This window comes from Trachypithecus francoisi, unplaced genomic scaffold (assembly GCF_009764315.1).
Source record: "Trachypithecus francoisi isolate TF-2019V2 unplaced genomic scaffold, Tfra_2.0 Lachesis_group7, whole genome shotgun sequence".
Classification (NCBI taxonomy): domain Eukaryota; kingdom Metazoa; phylum Chordata; class Mammalia; order Primates; family Cercopithecidae; genus Trachypithecus; species Trachypithecus francoisi.
In genome coordinates this window covers 95,688,080-95,708,597 of record NW_022681472.1, presented here as the reverse complement: position 1 = coordinate 95,708,597, position 20,518 = coordinate 95,688,080, and the positions used below count along the sequence as shown (strand labels likewise).

The following is a 20,518-nucleotide window of genomic DNA, read 5'->3' as shown; positions in this document are numbered from 1 at the left end:
GCATGTGAGTGCGTGTGTGCGCGTGTGTGTGCGTGTGAGTGCGTGTGTGCGCGTGTGTGTGCATGTGTGTGCATGTGAGTGCGTGTGTGTGCGTGTGAGTGCGTGTGTGTGTGCGCGTGTGTGTGCATGTGAGTGCGTGTGTGTGCATGTGAGTGCGTGTGTGTGTGTGTGTGTGCGCGTGTGTGTGCATGTGAGTGCGTGTGTGTGCATGTGAGTGCGTGTGCACTCCCTCTCTGGAGCCCCAGGCTGTCTGTGAGACTCTTGCACACAGGGAGGCTGGTGGGAACAGGCAGAAGTTATAAAAATATAGGAAGCAAAGCATTTATTTCTATCATGTGTTTGATTTCTACAGCAGGCATTTTGTATGAAATGTTTTCTACAGAAAAGATTTTGTACGAAAAATGTTTTCTGCTAAAAAAACAAAAACCTCTACAGAGTAAATGACAGCAACTCAGGCACAGCCGCATCCTTTAGTGATGCCCCCAGGCCTAGGAGTGCCTGTGCCTCCCACAAAGGACCCTTCCTGCCCCGCCCTTCTCTTGAGAAGCACTTGAAGCCGGTTCAAAGATTCCTTAGGCGACGGTGCTCAGGTCTGGTCCTTTCTAGCTGAGAGCTGACAGCGTATTTGCACAGCTCGCCTTTCTCTTCTCGAGTGGAAGTAGCTCCCATTTCCGACACAGCTGCAGGCAGTGGCATGCTGAGTGGAAAAAGCTACGGGCTCAGTCCCAGCTCTGATCTCCCCTTCCCACGTCATTGATGATAGAGGAGTGGAAGTGAGGGAAAGCTCGGTATAGAACAGGAGACCTTCCTGTAGCATGGCAAGGCACTTCTGTTTCTCCAGGCTACTCATGAGGTTGGATGGAGCTTTGGGCCTCCCTCCTCCTGGCTTAGCCCCCATCTGTCTGTTCATCACTTACCCATCCATCCACCCATCCATCCATCCATGCATCTATCACTCCATCTCTCCATCCACCTACCTACCGTATCCACTCATCAACCATCCACCCACTCACCTTACCCATCAACCATTTACCCATCCACCTTTTGCACCCATCAACCATCTACCCACCCACTTTATCCACCCATCAACCATCCACCCACCCACTTTATCCACCTATCAACCATCCACCCACCCACCTTATCCACCAATCATCAACCAACCACCCACCTACCTTATCCACCCATCAGCCATCCACCCACCCATCTTCCAGCAGCCCCTCCATCTACTGATCCTGCCAGTTGTCTGCATCACTAGGCAGTTGAGAGACAGGAGACAACACAGAAGTTCTTTCCCTGAGGAGCCATTATTGGTCAGGGGGACCAGCAGTGAGAGTGACAAAGTCTGAGGTTGAAGGAATATGTTTTCCATTTTTTCTCACCCGGAACCTTTTGCCATTTGCAGAATAAAGCGATTGCGACGCCTGTCCAGGGCGTCTGGGACATGCGGAACAAGCAGTTCCACACGGGCATTGAGATCAAGGTGTGGGCCATCGCGTGCTTTGCCCCCCAGCGCCAGTGCACAGAAGTCCATCTGAAGTAAGCCCTCCACAGGCAGAAGCTCCAGCCTGGGGGTCCTGCCCGATGGGCAGCTCGAGTGACCACTTGCAGGACTGACTCTGGTTGGGGCGGGGGTGAGGGCACTGGCATGGGTTTTGGTGTCAGGGCTCATCAGCCTTTCCCTGTCAAATACCATTGCCCGGGCCAGGGCAAGACATGCTGGCCCCATCGGTGCCCCTCTCACTCCTGGGACCTACCCTTGCAGTGAACATGGAGAAGTAGTGCAGACCACAGACAAAACCAAACAGGATCTGAAGGAAGTTTATAAGGAGGGGCAAAAGAGAGAATTGGATTCAAAGAACTCCAATTATTTTTTAAAAAAAATTTAGCTCCATATTTGTGTAAATTAGAAGGAGAAAATGAAGACAGAATCAGGAAGAGATGGGCACAGTGGCGTAGGTCTGTAACCCCCAGTACTTTGGGAAGCTAAGGCAGAAGGATCACTTGAGGTCAGGAGTTTGAGACCAGCCCATCTCTCCAAAACATACAAAAATTAGCCAAGCGTGGTGGTGCCACACCTGTAATACTAGCTGCTCAGGGCACTGAGGCTGGAGAATCGCTTGAACCCGGGAGGCGGGTGTTACAGTGAACCGAGATCACACCACTACACTCCAACCTGGGTGAAAAAGCAAGACTCCATCTCAAGAAAAAAAATAATCAGGAAGAGATGGTGAAATAGAGAGGTGGAGAGGCTGGGAGTATTATCTTCCTTCCCAGACAAGGGGAGTGATTAAGAGGAGAAAAGCTTTGGTTCAGGTCTCTGGCACCTGCCCAGGTGAGCGCCGGGCCCTCTAGGAAGCCCAAGTGCCATGGAAGGGCCTGCCCTCACCCAGGACGCTCGCCTTGGCCAGCACAGCCGTGTCAGGTACGGGCCCAGTGGGACTGTGTCGGGAGCACACAGCAGGGTGGCTTGTGCCTTTTTGCCAAACTTCAAAGGGAGCATAAAGTCTTTGCTTCCCTGCTCTGTAGGGGCAGCAGGAGAGGACTCCAGCCTGTAAGGTGTAGCTGGTCCCTTGACAGTTCCAGCAAAGGCTGGCTGTGAATGGGCATGGCCCTGGGAGCTGATGTCTTGCTGGCAAGTGGCCATCTGTCCTTCTGAGGCCACCTCTTGTCCACACTGCTGGCAGAGGAGGTGGAAGCCCGGAGAGGATGTTTGGGAAGCAAACTAAAGTAGGTTAGTTCTGAACACGGGGTCGCCTCCTGCCCCTTCTGTCCTTGGCCCCTTGCTTTACTTTGGCCTGGAGCTGAGGATACGGGTGGACACACACGTGTTTCTTGACCTGATCTAATGTATAGGAAATTGGACACTGGCTGGGTTGGAGTGCCTTGTCCTCGCCCTTATTGTAGAAGGTGACATGATTCTTAGTCTTCAGCTTAAAATAGAAGCCGCTGCCCTGCCTCGCACCCCGCCCCAGCTTCACCAGGCCGGCCGTCGCCAGCTGCCACCACTCCTTGGGCTGTGGGCTGTTGTATTTTCTCTCGTGATGATGTCATACAGTCCAGGTTGTGCCCATCAGAACAACTGGGGGAAAGATCCAAAATGACAGTGAGCTGAAAATCTCCCTCCCTCTGACAGTGCTGGTCTGCGCGTGGGGAGAACGCTGGCCTCCTTCACTGGAGCTCCAGGGGCTGCTCGGCCGCTTTACGGGCACAGCATTGCGTCCGCACTGGGGCCGCCACAGCGGCGAGGCAGCGTGAGCAGTTTAAAGGCTGCTATGTTACGGTAGCAAGTTAGCTGCGAGTGACTTTCGAGTGCGCTTACGTGTATGTTGAGCACACTTAACCTTTCTCATGAGGCAGGATGTGTTAGGAGATGTGGCTCTGAATTCTGGCCTCGTCCAGGACTTTAAGAACAACTTTGACCTCAGTGAAAGTGCTCTGGGCTTTGTAAAAATGACGCCCTTGTGTGAGAGCCTCTGGTCGGCCTGAGTTCTCCACCGTTCCCCGTGCACTGTAGTGAACTGAGCCTTCTCCTGCAGGTCCTTCACAGAGCAGCTCCGAAAGATCTCCAGAGACGCCGGCATGCCTATCCAGGGCCAGCCGTGCTTCTGCAAATACGCACAGGGTGCGGACAGCGTGGAGCCCATGTTCCGGCACCTGAAGAACACGTATGCAGGCCTGCAGCTGGTGGTGGTCATCCTGCCTGGCAAGACGCCCGTGTACGGTAGGTGTGGGTGCTCCCGCTGGCTGTAGGGAGCCGTGGTGGTCTCCATGGGTGTTTGTTCCTGCCTAAGCCCCTCTGTGTTTCTGCTGCACTGAGAAAGGTGATCCTTTCGGGCCTTTCAGGAGGCTGAGAAAAAAGAGGTGGCTTTTGATCACTGCCAAGTCTGTGTTCAGGGCCTCCCCGTCGTCCTGTATGATGCCGTGGTCGTGGGCAGTCAGCACCTCAGGTGGCACAGGCCTTGGCACACGGGTGGGCACCCCATCTATCACACAGCATGCATGTCGGCTGGATGGAGGAGCGTTTGTTTAACGCACAGAGTGTTGCACCGGGGTCAGCTCCTGCTCGGGACTCAGCCCATGTGGAACCTCTGTGCCCACCTCAGAATTCTGTGGCGTTTTGCCAAAGTCCATGCCAGGGGGTCACCCACAGGGCCCCACGCCCAACCACAACAGATTATTGACATGTAAAAGCCACACTTCTCTAAGTTCAACGTCCCAAAAAAAGAAGGGAAGAAAAAGCTATTGGTGTTGACATCCTGCTAACATTGTCCCGGCGTCACCGTTTCCCCAGACCTGCCCAGTGAGCAGCTGACCGGTTGCTTCATGAAAGAGACCAGGAATAGCGGGGGTGGGTCCATGGAGCTCTTTGATGTCAGGTTTACATCTGCCAAGGATTTTGAGGGTGCCAGTGTTTTTATTTTTAACCACCGAAGCATTTGCTTGCAGCCAGAGCACCGTGGTGTGAGTGACCTTCCTTTTTTCCTTTTTTTCTTTCTTTCTTTTTTTTTTTTTTTGAGACAAAGCCTGGCTCTGTCTCCTAGCCTGGAGTGCAGTGGTGTAATTTTGGTTCACTGCAACCTCTACCTCCCGAGTTCAAGCAATTCTTCTGCCTCAGCTTCCCGAGTAGCTAGGATTACAGGCACACACCACCATGCCCGGCTAATTTTTGTATTATTAGTAGAGATGGGGTTTTGCCATGTTGGCGGGGAGCAGGGTGATAACATGGGAAGAACTCCTGGCCTCAGGTGATCCACCTGCCTTGGCCTCCCAGAGTGCTGGGATTACCAGTGTGAGCCACCGTGCCCGGCCAGTGTAAGTGGCCTTTCTAAGCAGGAGAGCCAAGTCCTTGCTTTTAGCTGGGCTCTTTCTCTCCTGCCCTGGGGCCCCTAGGTGAGGCATTTAAATGGTTTTGTTGATAAATGGGAGGGATGAGATAGACTCACTCAACTTCCCTTTATGAGCGGGGGGAAGCCTGGCCTGGGCAAGGCAGGCACAGCCGTGCTGGAGTCTGGACTCCAAGGACCCTGGCATCCCCCTCGGGGCCAGTGACCCTCTTCTATAGCCAACCTCGGACAGAGGGGACACGCAGAGCTCAGCACAGCTGCCATGGTTGCACTTGCCAGATGGGGGCAAGAGGGCTGGTGGCGGCTGCTGCTCCCAGGGCCAGCTGAGGAAGGGGCGCCAACAGAGCTATGTGTGCCTCTCATGCCCCTTAGCCGAGGTCAAGCGCGTGGGAGACACAGTGCTGGGGATGGCCACGCAGTGTGTGCAGATGAAGAACGTGCAGAGGACCACGCCGCAGACCCTGTCCAACCTCTGCCTGAAGATCAACGTCAAGCTGGGAGGCGTGAACAACATCCTGCTGCCCCAGGGCAGGTGAGGTCCGGCCCCTTTCCCTCCGCCTGCGGACCCAGGCACGGCGGGACACCTGGCAGGGTGGGGTGCGGTGTGCAGGGGACATGGGGGCAGAGTCCCCTCACCTGGGCCCAGCACCATCCTGGCCACAGCAGAGCAAAGATGTTAGACATAGATCTGGCTGCTCACGCTCTGCTGGGGACCAGGGTCGTCTGCAGGAGTTTGAGCATTGTGGCCAGGTTTCCAGACAGAGGAATGCGTGCCTCGAACCCCAGTGGGCAAGGCAGAGCAGAGCATGCCTCGGATGGCCAGGAGATGGGCTCCCTGGCTCAGCAGCAGCAGCAGCTACTGTGTGGACCACGGCACCCCCATGCTTCCCACGCCAGGCTGGTCACGGATGCTGCGTCGTGCTGGGACTTTGGACTGAAAAACTCCTCATGGGAGCACACGTTGGCAGCTCCCAGACCAGGACAGGATGTGTGGCCAAGCGCTGGCCACCCGCCTGCCTCAGAGGTCCAGGGCTGACCGCCGGGGACGGGAGTTGGGGGCGATGGAGCTGCACCCTCTTCTGGCACCTCCTGACCGGCTGAGCGTCCAGCTGTTCCAAGGCAGGGCCAGGTTTGCTTCTTCCCTCCTCCAAAGCCACCAACCTGTGATGTAGGCAAGAAAGACATCTCCACACAATGACAGGCATCTTTGCCAGCCCTGGCAGTTGTCTTAACATTTGGACGACGACAACAGAGAATACGTAGAATCAGATGATTTGTGCATTTGTGCAGAAGGGAACTGGAGGCTGTAGGCAGCCCGTGTGGCGTGGACCTGTGGGAGCTCCCAGTCAGCGGGGGGCTCAGCTGATACAGCCATCCGAAGCCAGGCAGTTCGGTAAATCTGCATCACTGGCACACCGTAACAGAGTTAAGAATCCTCAATCAAACTGCCTCAAGGCAGTGACCCTCTGTATTTGGAAAGTGGGGCGGTGCTGAGCCCCCCGCCGTGTGCACAGGCCTGTGCTGGGTCACCACAGTGTCCTCACACCTGAGCAGCTCTTGAACCCCGGCGGGGCTTGTTCCCGGAGTGTCCTACTCAGCAGGACTGATGGGGCCGAGAATGTCCACCGCTAGCAAGTGGACACACACAGTGTCAGTGCTGCTACACAGGGGACCAGGCTTTGAGAGCCACCGAGTTACACGCACCCAGAAACAGTCTGTTGAATTCATCAGGGAGCAGGGTGATAACATGGGAAGAACCTGGATTCTGAGTGGAACGGCTGTGAGCATGAGTGCGGGCTCTGCAGTGAGACAGGCTCATGGGAATGAGCAAAGACCAATCCCGAGCTGGCTGGGAACTGCAAGTGCTGCGCCTCAGTCAACAGGTTCTGTATTTATTGAGTACCTCCTGTGTGCAGGGAGTTTGGGCCATGAGCGTACAGCACCGGGCCAGAAGTCCCGGTGGAGGCACCCAGGTCATGAGCCTATTGTACAGGCGGCAGGTGCACAGCAGAGCTATGGGAGGGCCGTGAGAGCAGACAGGAGACAGGTCCGCCCACGTGCAGCCTGGGGGCCACTGGGGAACCAGGGCTCCCTCGGGTGAGCTGGGGCCGTCGGAGGCACCCGACTAACATTATGGCCAGCTCTGGCTCCATGAAGCCGAGAGGGGCTGGTGGCCTGGGCCAGGCCAGGGCAGTGGGAGCACCTGGACTCTGAGATGTTTTGAAGATAGAGTCCTGGGGCTTGCTGGCAGGTGGGACTGGGCTGTGCGTGACGGAAAAATCAAGGCCCGTGGCCTGGGCCACAGGAGAGACCCGGTCGCCATTAGACGGGGAGGCTGTTGGGAGGGTGAGCACCAGGCATGGGTGAACTGGACCCCACAGCCTCTGCAGAGCATCTGAGTGCGGGTGATGAGTGGATGGATGTTGGGAACCAGGAGGCTGGTGTCAGGGGAGACAGGATCCAGGAATCCTTAGCAGACAGGTGGTATTCCAAGCCCTGGGCCCTGGAGAAGGCTGGAGTTCACGGCCTGGAGAGAGAGGAACCAGCAGCGGAGATGGGAGAGGCTGGGGCAGGGAGGTTGGCCGCAGGGCCCTAGGCACCAAGGGAAGTGTGTCCTGCAGCGAGCCAGGCGCAGCAAGGCCTGAGGCTCGGCCGTGGGTCTGGGTGATGCAGAGGTCATTGGTGACCTTGGGAAGAGGAGCCTTATTGCTATGGCCGTGAGAAGTCTGACTAGAAGGGGCCTGGGAGCCAGCGCAAGCAGTGATGGGTTCAGCTGAGACGGAGCTCTGCCGGAAGGCAGGCGATGGGAGTGAGAGGGTGTGGGCAGGGAGTGAGTCACAAGCACGTGGGGAAATGGATGCTGGGAGAGGGCAGCAGAGGCAAGGGCCCCATCTGCCCGGTTTCCAACAGGCAGGGCTAGCAGAACAGCCGCTTCTGATACTTCCTGATGTTGCCTGCAGCAGCCGAGCAAGGCTGGGTGGGGTGCGGGGCGGTGCACTCTCAACCCGGCAGCAGAGTGGGGAGGGAGGTGCTGTCACCACCTCCACCTTTCCCGGTGAGCCTGTCCCTGCCCCCATGCATGCTGACTCCCGAGGGTCACCACTGGGGTACACTCAGGGTCTGGAAGTTCTCCATGGGGTGGTTTTGCTGCCAGGGGACATGTGGTCATGTCTGGAGACATGTTGGGGTGTCAGGCTGGACGGGGTGCTACTGGCATCCAGTGGGTGGAGGCGAGGCATGCCTCTCAACGCCTGCCCATGCTCGGGACAGCCCCCCGCCCCAAGGAAAAGCCAGCTGGCCCGGCGTTGGTGGTGCCGAGGGTGGTGGGAGAAGCCCTGGCGTGGGTGTGGCTGCAGAGGGAGTAGAAGGTGGAAGGGTGAGCCCTCGTAGGCCTGAGCCGCAGCCTCAGCAGCTGTCAGCCCCTGGCCTGTCTGGTCTGGAGTACGCTCCACCCAAGCCCCCCAGCCCCCGGCTCTTCTGAAGCAGATTTCAGATCTTGTATCATTTAATCTGCAAGGTTTTTAGTATTCCTGTTAAAAGATAAGGATTCTTTTCAAAAGCGTTACCATGATACACTGACCACCTCCAAAAGGGGATGGTGGCACCTACTGGGGTCGGAGGTCCAGGCGTGTCTCACCGTGGCCCTTGATGCCACTCCTCTCCGCAGGCCACCAGTGTTCCAGCAGCCCGTCATCTTTCTGGGAGCGGACGTCACTCACCCCCCCGCCGGGGACGGGAAGAAGCCCTCCATTGCCGCCGTGAGTGTCAGCGCTTTCCCATGGGTCTTCCATTGACAACGTGTGGGACCCTGTCGAGGTCCCACTGCCACAGTGTGGCCAGGGTTCCTTCCTGAAAGGCATGGGGTCTCACTAAGCGGTAGGGACGGCCAGGGTAGTGTGGGAGAGAGGTGTTTGGAGGGGGCACTATAATGACACAAAGTAAGTTCCAAGAAGCAGTCAGAGGTGGGGCATAGGGGCGCATGCCTGTCCCAGCCCTTTGGGAGATCTGAGGTGCAAGGAGGCCCCTGCACATGGGGGCCCGACTGGCGGGTGCTAGCCTGGGGTATGATGACCCCGTGCCCCCACGGCCTGAAAACTCTGGCTTTGGACCCAGCCCCAAACCTCAGACAGGCCCATGCTGCTTCTATTTTCTTGTTTCTCTTGGACAATGAGCTTCATGTTTCAGAACTTTCTTGGGTGTAAAATGAGGAAACAAATTTTGACCTCATGGGAGAATTAGGAAATGATGTGGTTAAGCCCCTGGCACAGTGCCTAGCACAGAGTAGATGCTCAGAAAAATGCTGCCATTCCAGCCTAGGCAACATAGCGAACACCCGTCTCTCCAAACATAGCTGGGGGTGGTGGTGTATGACTGTAGTTCCTGCAACCTGGGAGGCTGAGGTGGGAGGATTGCCAGAGCACAGGAGGTCGAGGCTGCAGCGAGAAGAGATCGTGCCGCTGCACTCCAGCCTGGCCGACAAAGTGAGATTTTCTCTCAAAAAAGAAAAAAGAAAATGCTACCGTTATTATTTTATTAGTTGGGAGAGAACATGGAGCAGGAGAATCTATCTGGGACACAAGGAAGTCATTTGAGCTGCCCCAGGTGGAAGAAAAGCAACCTGGTATGTGCTCTGGTGTTACTCAGGGCACACTCTTTTAGGAAAGGCACACTGCATCAACTCATTCCTGCCGCTTGGCCCGATGATCACAACCCCACCACTCCCACCCATACACCGCTGCTCACTTTGTTGAGTCAGTTTTTTGGTGGTTGTTTTGTGTTTTGTGGTTTTTTTTTTTTTTTTCTTCTTTTTTTTTTTTTTTTTGAGACAGTAAGTGTCACACAGGCTGGAGTGCAATGGTGCAATCTCAGCTCACTGCAACCTCTGCCTCCTGGGTTCAAGCAGTTCTCCCGCCTCAGCCTCCCGAGTAGCTGGGATTACAGGCACCCGCCATCATGGCTGGCTGAATTTTGTATTTTGTAGAGACAGGATTTCACCATGTTGGCCAGGCTGGTCTCGAACTCCTGACCTCAGGTGATCTACCTGCCTCGACCTCCCAAAGTGCTGGGATGACAGGCATGAGCCACCGCACCTGGCCATGCTGAGTCATTTTCGGCGCTTTCCTCTGATGGTGAAGCACCGCATGGCCGTCACCGAGGCACAGCTGGGCACCAGTGTGCCCAGGAGGAAGCCAGGCACAGAGGGGAGCCCCCGAGGGTCCTGCAGCTGGCTCTCCTCTGTCCCCACCTCACCTGGTCCCCATTAACTTTGTTTTTTTCTGTACAAATGTTATAAAGCATTCAATTATATCTCTGGCTTTTGGAGCCTTGGGCTGTTTTTTTGTTGTTGTTTTTTGTTTGTTTTTCAAGTTTTCAGAAACAGAGAAATCTGCGTGTTTATCCCCTATCCCCACAATTCTCAATCAATAGGAACAGATTTCTGTTTATGTTAATGTATTTCTGTTTATACCAACTGGAAACATTACAGAGTTTATTTTTCTCTTGGTTTAAGAAAAAAATTATAGCCCAAGGCAGGACAAAGGACGTGGAATAGTGGGAGAATTAACTGGGAAAGAACTTGTTCTGTAAGGACTTATGAAGAGGGAGGCAGATTGCCAAGAAGCAGTTCCTATTTTTCAGTGACATGAGAGGTTTTATTTCCATCCGTGTTTTTGAAAGGACCTCACCTTCCCCAGCCAGAGGGTGGGGCGGCATGTGGAGATCTACCCGGTTCCCTCCATGGGCTGGGCCACCTCATCCCTCACGCTCACTTGGCCCCCTGCAGAAGAACCGCAGAGCCGTGCTGGGCTCCCTCTGCCTGCCCTCTTTGTGGCTGGCACCTTCCAGTGGCTGCTTGCCTGGCTGGTGTGCCTTCGGGATGCTCTATGTTGATGTGCTTGTAGTTTCTTTGGAATAAATAGGGACACTCCCCCCCCCATTGCCTTCTTTGGACTGATTAATTCAGCCACATCTGATCCCAAGCAGAGGATAGTTCTAATCTGTTTTTTTTTCGTTTTTGTTTTTGAGATAAAGTCTCACTGTGTTGCCCAGGCTGGAGGCCGTGGTGCGATCTCGGCTCACTGCAACCTCTGCCTCCTGGGTTAAAGCAATTCTCCTGCCTCAGCCTCCCGAGTAGCTGGGATTACAGGTGTGCGCCACCACACGGGGCTAATTTTTGTATTTTTACTAGAGACGAGGTTTCACCATGTTGGCCAGGGTGGTCTCAAACTCCTGACCTCAGGTGATCTGCCTGCCTCAGTCTCTGAAGTGCTGGGATAGAGGTGTGAGCCACTGCGCATGGCCGGTTTTTATTTTTATTTTTTTTTCTTTTTTAACTATGTAACTTGGCAAACTTTTATACTTTAGGAAGTATTTACGAACACTATTGCCAGACACCGAAAGCCTAAAGGCTGTGAGTTCACACCCAGCCAGCCATTGTCACTTTACTGTGATGTGAGTTCCAGGGTGGGGACACTTCTTGTCCCCATCTTTCCGAGAGTCCAGGCACACACCCAGGAGAGGAAAGTTTCAGGAACCCTTGACCACACTCACTGCCTGTTCCTGCAGGTGGTGGGTAGCATGGACGCCCACCCCAATCGCTACTGCGCCACTGTGCGCGTGCAGCAGCACCGGCAGGAGATCATACAAGACCTGGCCGCCATGGTCCGCGAGCTCCTCATCCAGTTCTACAAGTCCACGCGCTTCAAGCCCACCCGCATCATCTTCTACCGTGACGGCGTCTCCGAAGGCCAGTTCCAGCAGGTGGGCGCCTCTTGGAACCTCCTCTCCCCTTCTCCAGGGTCTGTAATTCACCTGTTTGTGCATCAGAACCACACTTGGTGAATGGCAGGAACGATGTGGCTTTCGTTCAGCCACAAGGCTGATCTGGTCACAGCATGGAAGGGGGTCCAGGGGAGGAGATGGGACACGAGGCTGTCCAGACCCTGACACTGAGGCGAGACAGAGGGAGAGGAGGAGGGGTGGGTATGGGCCTGGGGACCAAGAGATGAGGGAGAGACGCTTGAATCCAGCTGACTCGCAGAGCAGAGCTCCATCTGGGGGCTTCCCAAGGGCCTGGCTTTGCCTTACAGCCTGTGGAGAGCTGTCGGGTGTCTCTGCAAGGCAGGGAGCTCATTGCATCTGGGGACACCTGTCTGCAGTGTGAGAGGTGTGGAGGCAGAGCCAGGAGGAGGGATAGGTGGCAGCTCTTTTGAAGGTAGGGTCGCCAGGATGTGGCCACTGTCTGGATGTGGAGAGAGGGATGGCCATAGTGGGTCACTGCCGGGTCTGGACAGGCAAGGAAGCCATCACAGAGGGGTGGGGGGAGTCTCATTGCTGTCTTTGGTTGAGAGCTTGCGCAGCACCCCCAGATCAAGGTGACCTGTGGGCAGGAACGAGTCCATCCTGGCCTGGAACTCAGGCGATGGGTGCCTTGAGTGTTTCTCCCGTTGACTAGAGCCGATTCCTCCCCACCTCTCGCCATGTCACACGGTCGCTTCCTTGGGAGGTGTTAGCAAGAAAAGCCGAAGAAAGCCGTCCCGGACCTGCTGGGGGAGGAGCCTCACACAGTGGGGTGGGAAGACATCCTTGGTGGCTGCCCCAGGAGCTCAGGAACTCGCCCGCCTTGATCAGGAGGCTGGATGGCACGCAGCCCAGCTCCCGCGTTTGCCTTCCCAGTCCAGAGTGGAAGCAGAGCTCGTTCCCGAGGCGCATGGCCTCCTGGGAGGACAGAATGGATACACCTTGACCGGCCAGCCCTTCCTGGCTGGAGCCTGCCCTGAGCTTCTGCAGGAACTTGGCCTCTGCGTGTGCTTTCTCGGCACAGAGCCCAGCCTGCACCCCTGGCCTTGGCCGTGCCCCTTGCACACACAGAACCTCCTGGGCCCTCCAGGGGAAGTGTTCTTCCCATTCCTGAGTGCCAAGCCCTCTCCTCCTGCATCCAGGCCTCCCTGCAGAGAGGATGGTTTCTGCCCTCCTGTGTTTTCACCTCACCGTGAACATGCTCACTGTCTCAGAATCACCACGGCTGGGAGTTCTAAACCCAGAACCCGTGCATGGGACTGTTGCTCACATGCACTGCCATCTTTTAGCACGAGCTTTTCCCCTTCCCTGCCCCTAGGTTCTCCACCACGAGTTGCTGGCCATCCGTGAGGCCTGTATCAAGCTGGAAAAAGACTACCAGCCCGGGATCACCTTCATCGTGGTGCAGAAGAGGCACCACACACGGCTCTTCTGCACGGACAAGAATGAGCGGGTGAGTTTCTGCACGACTCCAGGCACGGGGCACGGTTCTCCCCTCAGCCCCACACCCCAAGCACGCTCACAGAGAACCTGCTGGCCACAATGCCGCCGTCCCAGGCGACTCTGGCCTCCAAGGGGCTTTGTGGGGATCCAGGTTTAGGCAGTAGAGAAGGCTGTCCTTGATTTGGTAAAGCCTTTTCTGTTGTTGTTTTGGTGAGTTTTGTGGGGATCCAGGTTTAGGCACTAGAGAAGGCTGTCCTTGATTTGGTAAAGCCTTTTCTGTTGTTGTTCTGGTGAGTTTTCTTTTGTGTTGTTTTGTTTTAAGATGGGGTCTGGCTCTGTCACCCAGGCTAGAGTGCAGTGGTGCGATCGTAGCTCACTGCAGCCTCTAGCTCCTGGGCTCAAGTGATCTTCCCACCTCAGCCTCCCTGGTAACTAGGACTAAGGCATGCGCCACCACACCTGGCTAATGTTTTTTTTACTTTCTGTAGAGACAGGGTCTCACTATGTTGTCCAAGCTGGTCTCAAACTCCTGGGCTCAAGCCATCCTCTTGCCTTGGCCTGCCAAAGTGCTGGCATTACAGGTGTGAACCACTGTGCCCCACCAAAAAGTCTTCATTTATAAGTCCCGTAGGCCTAGTCTAGGTCTAGGCACAAGATGTCACTTAGCTAATAGATGAGCAAAAGAGGCGGCTCTGAAAAGGACCGTATTAGAAACGGCAGCACGGAGCTGTGCAGTCGTACAGAATTGGCAGAGTGGCGCAAACTCGGACCCCCCGGCAGGTCCCTGTGGCAGGGCTGGAAGGTGTTGCTGACGGGGGAGGAGAGATGGCGGCATTGAAGCACCACAGCTCATCTCACGGGTGTTCTGGAAGGAGAATGTGGAGGAGCAAGAGTTGCAGATAGAACAGCTGAGAATTCTCCACAGCTGACGAAAGCTAGGACACCCAGGTTAAAAGTGTTCTCCATGTTCCTAGTAGGATAAGTAAAAATAAACTTACATCTATCCACATTGTACTAACTGTCTAATGTCAGGGTAGCTGCCTAAGGAAAGGGACCTGCCCAGAAAGGAGGCCTTGGACTGAACCAGAAGACCTTGACCTGGTCAAGGCAGGGCCAGAAGGCAGAGGGTTAACAGCCACTCGGCACCCAGGAAAGAAACTGAGAGTGTTAGACTCCCTCCAGGACGCCCCTGCAAGGACACAGGGAAGGCTTACTGTGCAAATGGAAGGCGAAACAGAACTTCAGCATCACAGTGAGGAAAAAGGGTATTTCATCACAGTAAAAGGAATCATTCACCAGGCCAGGCGTGGTGGCTCATGCCTGTAATCCCAGCACTTTGCGAGGCCGAGGCAGGTGAGTCACCTGAGGTCAGGAGACCGAGACCAACCTGGCCAACATGGCGAAACCCCCTCTCTACTAAAAATACAAAAATTACCCAGGCGTGGTGGCGGGCACCTATAGTCCCAGGTACTCAGGAGGCTGAGGCAGGAGAATTGCTTAAACCTGGGAGGTGGAGATTACAGTGAGCCAACATTGTACCACTGCACTCCAGCCTGGGGGACAGAGTGAGACTGTCTCAAAAAAGAAAAACAAAAAACAAACAAAAATAAATAAATAAGTGGAATGATTCACCAAAAAGATATAGCAACTAATGAGCTTGAATGTACCTAACACCAAATTATGTAAAGGAAAAAAAAAGTAAAGCAAAAAGTAACAGAATTTTTTTTTTTTTTTTTTTGAGACGGAGTCTGGCTCTGTCGCCCAGGCTGGAGTGCAGTGGCTGGATCTCAGCTCACTGCAAGCTCCGCCTCCCGGGTTCACACCATTCTCCTGCCTCCGCCTCCCAAGTAGCTGGGACTACAGGCGCCCGCCTCGTCGCCCGGCTAGTTTTTTGTATTCTTTAGTAGAGACGGGGTTTCACCGTATTAGCCAGGATGGTCTCGATCTCCTGACCTTGTGATCCGCCCGTCTCGGCCTCCCAAAGTGCTGGGATTACAGGCTTGAGCCACCGCGCCCGGCCAAAAGTAACAGAATTTTATTTTATTTTATTTTATTTTTTTTTTGAGACGGAGTCTCCCTCTGTCGCCCAGGCTGGAGTGCAGTGGCGCAATCACGGCTCACTGCAAGCTCCGCCTCCCGGGTTCACGCCATTCTCCTGCCTCAGCCTCCAGAGTAGCTGGGACTACAGGCGCCCGCCACCGCCCCCGGCTAATTTTTTTGTATTTTTAGTAGAGACGGGGTTTCACCGTGGTCTCGATCTGCTGACCTTGTGATCCACCCGCCTCGGCCTCCCAAAGTGCTGGGATTACAGGCTTGAGCCACCGCGCCCGGCCAAAAGTAACAGAATTTTAAGGAGAAATTGATGAACCCAGCACCAAAGATGGGTATTTTTACACAGCTCTCATTGTACTGTTCCCAGACCAAAATGAATCTAAGGATGAAACATGTGGGGCCAGGCGTGGTGACTCAGGCCTGTAATCCCACTACTTTGGGAGGCCAAGGTAGGAGGATCGCATTAGTCCAAGAGTTCAGGACCAGCGTGAGCAACAAAGTGAAACCCCATCTCTAAGAGAAATTTACAACTTAGTTGTATATGGTGGCATACACCTATGGTCCTAGCTCCTCAGGAGGCTGAGGCAGGAGGCTTGCTTGAGCTCAGGAGTGGAGGCTTCAGTGAGCTGTGATTGTGCCACTGCACTCCAACCTGTCTTAAACAAACAAAAAAAACCCTGAAAATTGGATGAGTGAAATGAGCAAGCCAAGCCAGACCCAGTAGTTAGATAGAATCTTCCCGACAAACAGCAGAGTTCACATGGAAGGTTATAAAAGTTCTACCAGGACAAAGGAAGTCTCAGGAGATTTCCAAACTTCAGTCTCAAGCCATATTTTTTTAATCATTATACAATTAAATTTTAAATCAACAGTAGAAACGAAGTTGAAGAATGTTTTCAACTTTCAATTCACTGCTGAGTACCTCATGCATTAAACATGTAACAAGAATAGAAATCACAAAGTACTCAGAACCTAACAAAAACGAGAATGTCCTGTCAAGGCTTATGCAATGCAGCTAAAACAGTGCAGTCTGTAGATTTAGATGAATTTGTTGTACAACAAGAAAGCGATAAAATAAGCCTAAAGACAGGAAGGATGGGAGTAAGAGACCTCAGTCCCCAGGAGTCAAGGGAAGGCTGAGGCGCTCGTGGCCTTGGGTGCCTTCCCCTGTCCTCTTCCTCCCCGCCGCAGCCCCCAGATCTCTGTTGCCAGGAGGCAGGAGGGCTCCAAAGTCAGCTTACTCCTGGTGACACCTACACGCCACTGCTCCATCCTAGAATGGAAACTAATGAGGTAGAAACTGAAGAAGAAATAAAGCAGATGAACAAAATCCAAACCTACTTTGAAAAGAGATATTAGAGCCAGACACGCTGGCTCACGCCTGTAATCCCAGCACTTTGGGAGGCTGAGGCAGGCGGATCACGAGGTCAGAAGTTCAAGACCAGCCTGACCAACATAGTGAAACCCCGTCTCTATTAAATATACAAAAATTAGCTGGGCGTGGTGGCACATGCCTGTAATCCCAGCCACTTGGGAGGCTGAGGCAGGAGAATCACTTGAACCCGGGAAGCAGAGGTTGCAGTGAGCTGAGACTGCGCCATTGTGCTCTAGCCTGGGTGACAAAGCAAGACTCTGTCTCTAATATATAAAAAAATATATATATTTATATATAAAATATATATAATATATAAAATATATAAATATATATATTTTTTAAGGTTGCAAAGAAGGGAGCACACTGGAGATTCTTTTTTGTATATATATTTAAAATTTGTACAACTAAAAAAAAAACTCATCAGGGACCCTGCTAAATGCTGGAGCGGGGCTTGTGGGATGGGGGTTTGCTGCTGTGGTGGCCATGAGTGCATCTCGACTGGCTTTTTGGTCCATGCTTGTGACCTTGTAATTAAACCATTGAATGGTTCTATGTATCGCCCTGGCCTCTGGGACAGTCTCTAATGGAGCCGCCCTGCTCTCTCAGGTGCTGGGAGCAAGCCACCAGCAGAGCACAGGGGCTCCTGACAGCGTTCAGAGCCTCCCAGCTCCTCTGCCTGGAGCGCTGGTGTGCTTGTGCTCGGATGAGGGCTTGTCCGCAGCCAGTCACCTGGTTTAGCTTAAATTTGTATGTTGGTGACAGTTTCCATCTTGACCTCAAATCAAAACAGCACCAACAGTAGTGAGGGACTCTTAAGGCATGAAAGGCACGTTCTGCAGCGAAGACTGCATTTAACTTCATGGGCCTTCATGAGAGTTGGTGGAAAATAACCCCAGCCCACATAGAACATTCGCTAATTTAACTTGGTGGTTAGCACTTGTGAAATTTTATTTAACATTATACTACCGAGGACCTGTATTAGCCAACTTAAAAACTTCAAAATAGGGCACCCTGGCCAGCGGGCGGTGCGGCTACCTGGCTCGCCTGCTCGCTCTGCCGGTCCCTGGCCGTGTCTAACGCGGCTGCCTGGCTCGCCTGCTTGCTCTGCCGGTCCCTGGCCGTGTCTAATGAGATGCCTGTGTTGCCGAAGGTCGGGAAAAGTGGAAACATTCCAGCAGGCACGACTGTGGACACGAAAATCACCCACCCCACCGAGTTCGACTTCTACCTGTGTAGTCACGCTGGCATCCAGGTAAGGACGGGAGCCCCCTTTGGACAGTCCTGGCCGTCTGCCGTGTCATCCCCACATTCAACAAACACTTGCCCTCTGGCTGGCACGTGGGACATGGTGTGTAGGGCCCAGATAGCCAGTAGCCAGGGAACCAGGAAACCCAGGCTGTGCCCGGTGCTGGGGTGGGGGTGGGGGGCTGGGAGATGGTTAGCATGGACCTCCCAGAGGAAGGAAGTCCCATTTGGTAGGGCTGAGGAGCAGGGAGCACCAGGGCCCGGGAGCCGGGGATGTGGTGCGGCTGGAGCTTGGTGAGGTCTGAACAGGAATGAGGCACTCAGGCTGCCGTGGGGTGGCAGCTGGGAAGGCCATTGGGAAGCTGCTGTAGGGGCCACGTGGGGCAGCCTCGGTGTTGGGTCACAAGCACTTGGCTCGGTCAGCCTTGCCGTCCCGTCTCCGTGCAATCACTGGTCAGGGCCAGACTCCAGCCAAGGACTGGGCACTCAGAGAAGATTGCCATGGTGTTGGTTATCACCTCAAGGCTCTCCTGGGTTCCTTCATGAAGGGACCCCCATCTGGCCGAAGGCGATTCTTGTGAGCATTGACGGGAGCAGGTGCAGGAGCACCACGTCCGTGGTAGGAGCTGCCCCACCCTGGCTCTGCAGGGCCTTGGCCTGGGGACAGGAGGAACCTTAGTCACGTGCCATCCCTGCCTGCAGAGAGCTTGATCAGAGGTGCTTTTGGTTTTTCAAAGTATAAATAAGGACTTGAATATCCCTTCCCAAAGGATTTGAACCCTAGAGTTTGAGGATTTGCTATGAACTTTGTACATACCTTTAATATTCCATTGGAAATATTTTAAAATGTCACGTTGTTCACATGCCTGACAGAGAAGGAATAGGGGCTGGTGAGTCGTGGCCTGTGGCCAGGTCCAGCCTGCAGCCTGGGAGCTGAGAGGGGGTTCTGCTGTTGGAAGGGTTGAGAGTGGGTTCTGCTGTTGAGAAGCAGGCGATGGAGTGCGTGCAGGGTTTGTGGTGCTTCTTGGTGCAAAGCGCCTGTCCCAGTTTTGGCTTGCTTTGCCAGGGCTGGTGAGATGGGCCTGGGGCCATGCCCTGCCTGTGTGTGCCCTCTGTTCAGGGTTCCCTCCTGGTGGGGGAGCCTCAACCACCAAGGCCTCCCGGGCATGTTTCCTGGGCAAACTCCTCCTTGAACTTTCTACCCAAAGTCTTTCTAATGGGCGATGCTTCTGTGGTGAGCTGTTTATGGCCCAAGGCTGCCACTGCTGCTGTGTCCTTAGTAGACCCACGGAGACAGATGCCCTCACTCCCCCAGGCCCCTGGGACAGCCACCAGTCACACACCAGGAAAGGGGTGCCAGAGCGTGTGCAGTGGAGCATCGGGGACGAACGTTCCACTGCCCACCAGCACCAGGGGCCTCAGCACAGGGCTGGACACAGAGCAGGTAGCAGGGACTGCGCTGGACAGGTTGTTGTCAGAAGGGCCTGGGAGGCTGGCAGGTGGAGCAGGCGGTGAGGCGGGCGGGCAGGCAGGCAGCGGTGGCAGAGAGGCCTGCAGTCAGCAGCTAGTGCTGCTTTCATTTCAAAGGATCTCCAGCCGCAGGAGGTGTGTAAAATGGTACTCACGTTCACACTCTCACTTCTACAAGGTTACTGCTAATGTGTAACTTTTTTTTTATTTTTTAGACAGAGTCTCACTCTGTCGCCCAGACTGGAGTGCAGTGGCACGTACCAGTTCACTGCAGCCTCTGCCTCCCGGGTTCCAGCGATTCTCATGCCTCAGCCTCCTGGGTAGCTGGGATTGCAGGCGCACGCCACCACATATGGCTAATTTTTGTATTTTTAGTGGAGAGGGAGTTTCGCCATGTTGGCCAGGCTGGTCTTGAACTCCTGACCTCAGGTGATCTGCCCGGCTTGGCCTCCCAAAGTGCTGGGATGACAGGCGTGATCCACCACACCCGGCCTAATGTGTAACTTTTGTTAGAGGTCTTTTTCTTGCTGTTATAAATCAATTATATAAAAAGTAAGATACACAAATGGCACTGTCCTTGTTACGTCCACTTTCATATTGCTTTATATCTTTTTTTTTTTTTTTGGAGACGGAGTCGCACTCCATCCCCCAGGCTGGAGTGCAGTGGCACAGTCTCGGCTCACTGCAAGCTCTGCCTCCCAGGTTCACACTATTCTCCTGCCTCAGCCTCCCGAGTAGCTGGGACTACAGACACCTGCTACCACGCCCAGCAATTTTTTGTATTTTTACTAGAGACAGGGTTTCACCTGCATGAAACCCTGGATGGTCTAAATCTCCTGACCTCGTGATCTGCCCGTGTCAGCCTCCCAAAGTGCTTGGATTACAGGCGTGAGCCACTGCACCCAGCCTGCTTTATATCTTTGCTATGATTTTTCTGTGTGTAAACAAATGTGTACAGTTTTACACATATGGGGCCATTTACTATATGTAGTTATGATACTTTTTTTTTTTTTTTGAGACGGAGGCGTCTCTCTCTGTTGCCCAGGCTGGAGCATAGTGGCGGGATCTCGGCTCACCACAACCTCCACCTCCTGGGTTCAAGCGATTCTCCTGCCTCAGTCTCCCAAGTAGCTGGGACTACAGGCACGTGCCACAATTGCCTGGCTAATTTTTCTGTATTTTTTTTTTTTTTTTTTTTTTTTTTGAGACGGAGTCTCGCTCTGTCACCCAGGCTGGAGTGCAGTGGCGCGATCTCGGCTCACTGCAAGCTCCGCCTCCCGGGTTTACGCCA

At 54.1% G+C, this 20,518-nt stretch overlaps 1 protein-coding gene across 2 annotated transcripts in view; it reads left to right on the top strand.

Annotated features, from left to right (window-relative positions):
• AGO2 (argonaute RISC catalytic component 2) overlaps positions 1-20,518 on the top strand; it is a 121,459-nt gene that overhangs the window by 87,978 nt on the left and 12,963 nt on the right. For both annotated transcript variants that reach the window (XM_033203337.1, XM_033203338.1), the window contains 7 exons: positions 1,403-1,536; positions 3,537-3,721; positions 5,217-5,376; positions 8,512-8,602; positions 11,409-11,603; positions 12,961-13,095; positions 17,663-17,764. In XM_033203337.1, coding sequence (XP_033059228.1) covers positions 1,403-1,536; positions 3,537-3,721; positions 5,217-5,376; positions 8,512-8,602; positions 11,409-11,603; positions 12,961-13,095; positions 17,663-17,764 — 1,002 coding nt within the window. The remainder of the gene's footprint in view (positions 1-1,402; positions 1,537-3,536; positions 3,722-5,216; positions 5,377-8,511; positions 8,603-11,408; positions 11,604-12,960; positions 13,096-17,662; positions 17,765-20,518) is intronic.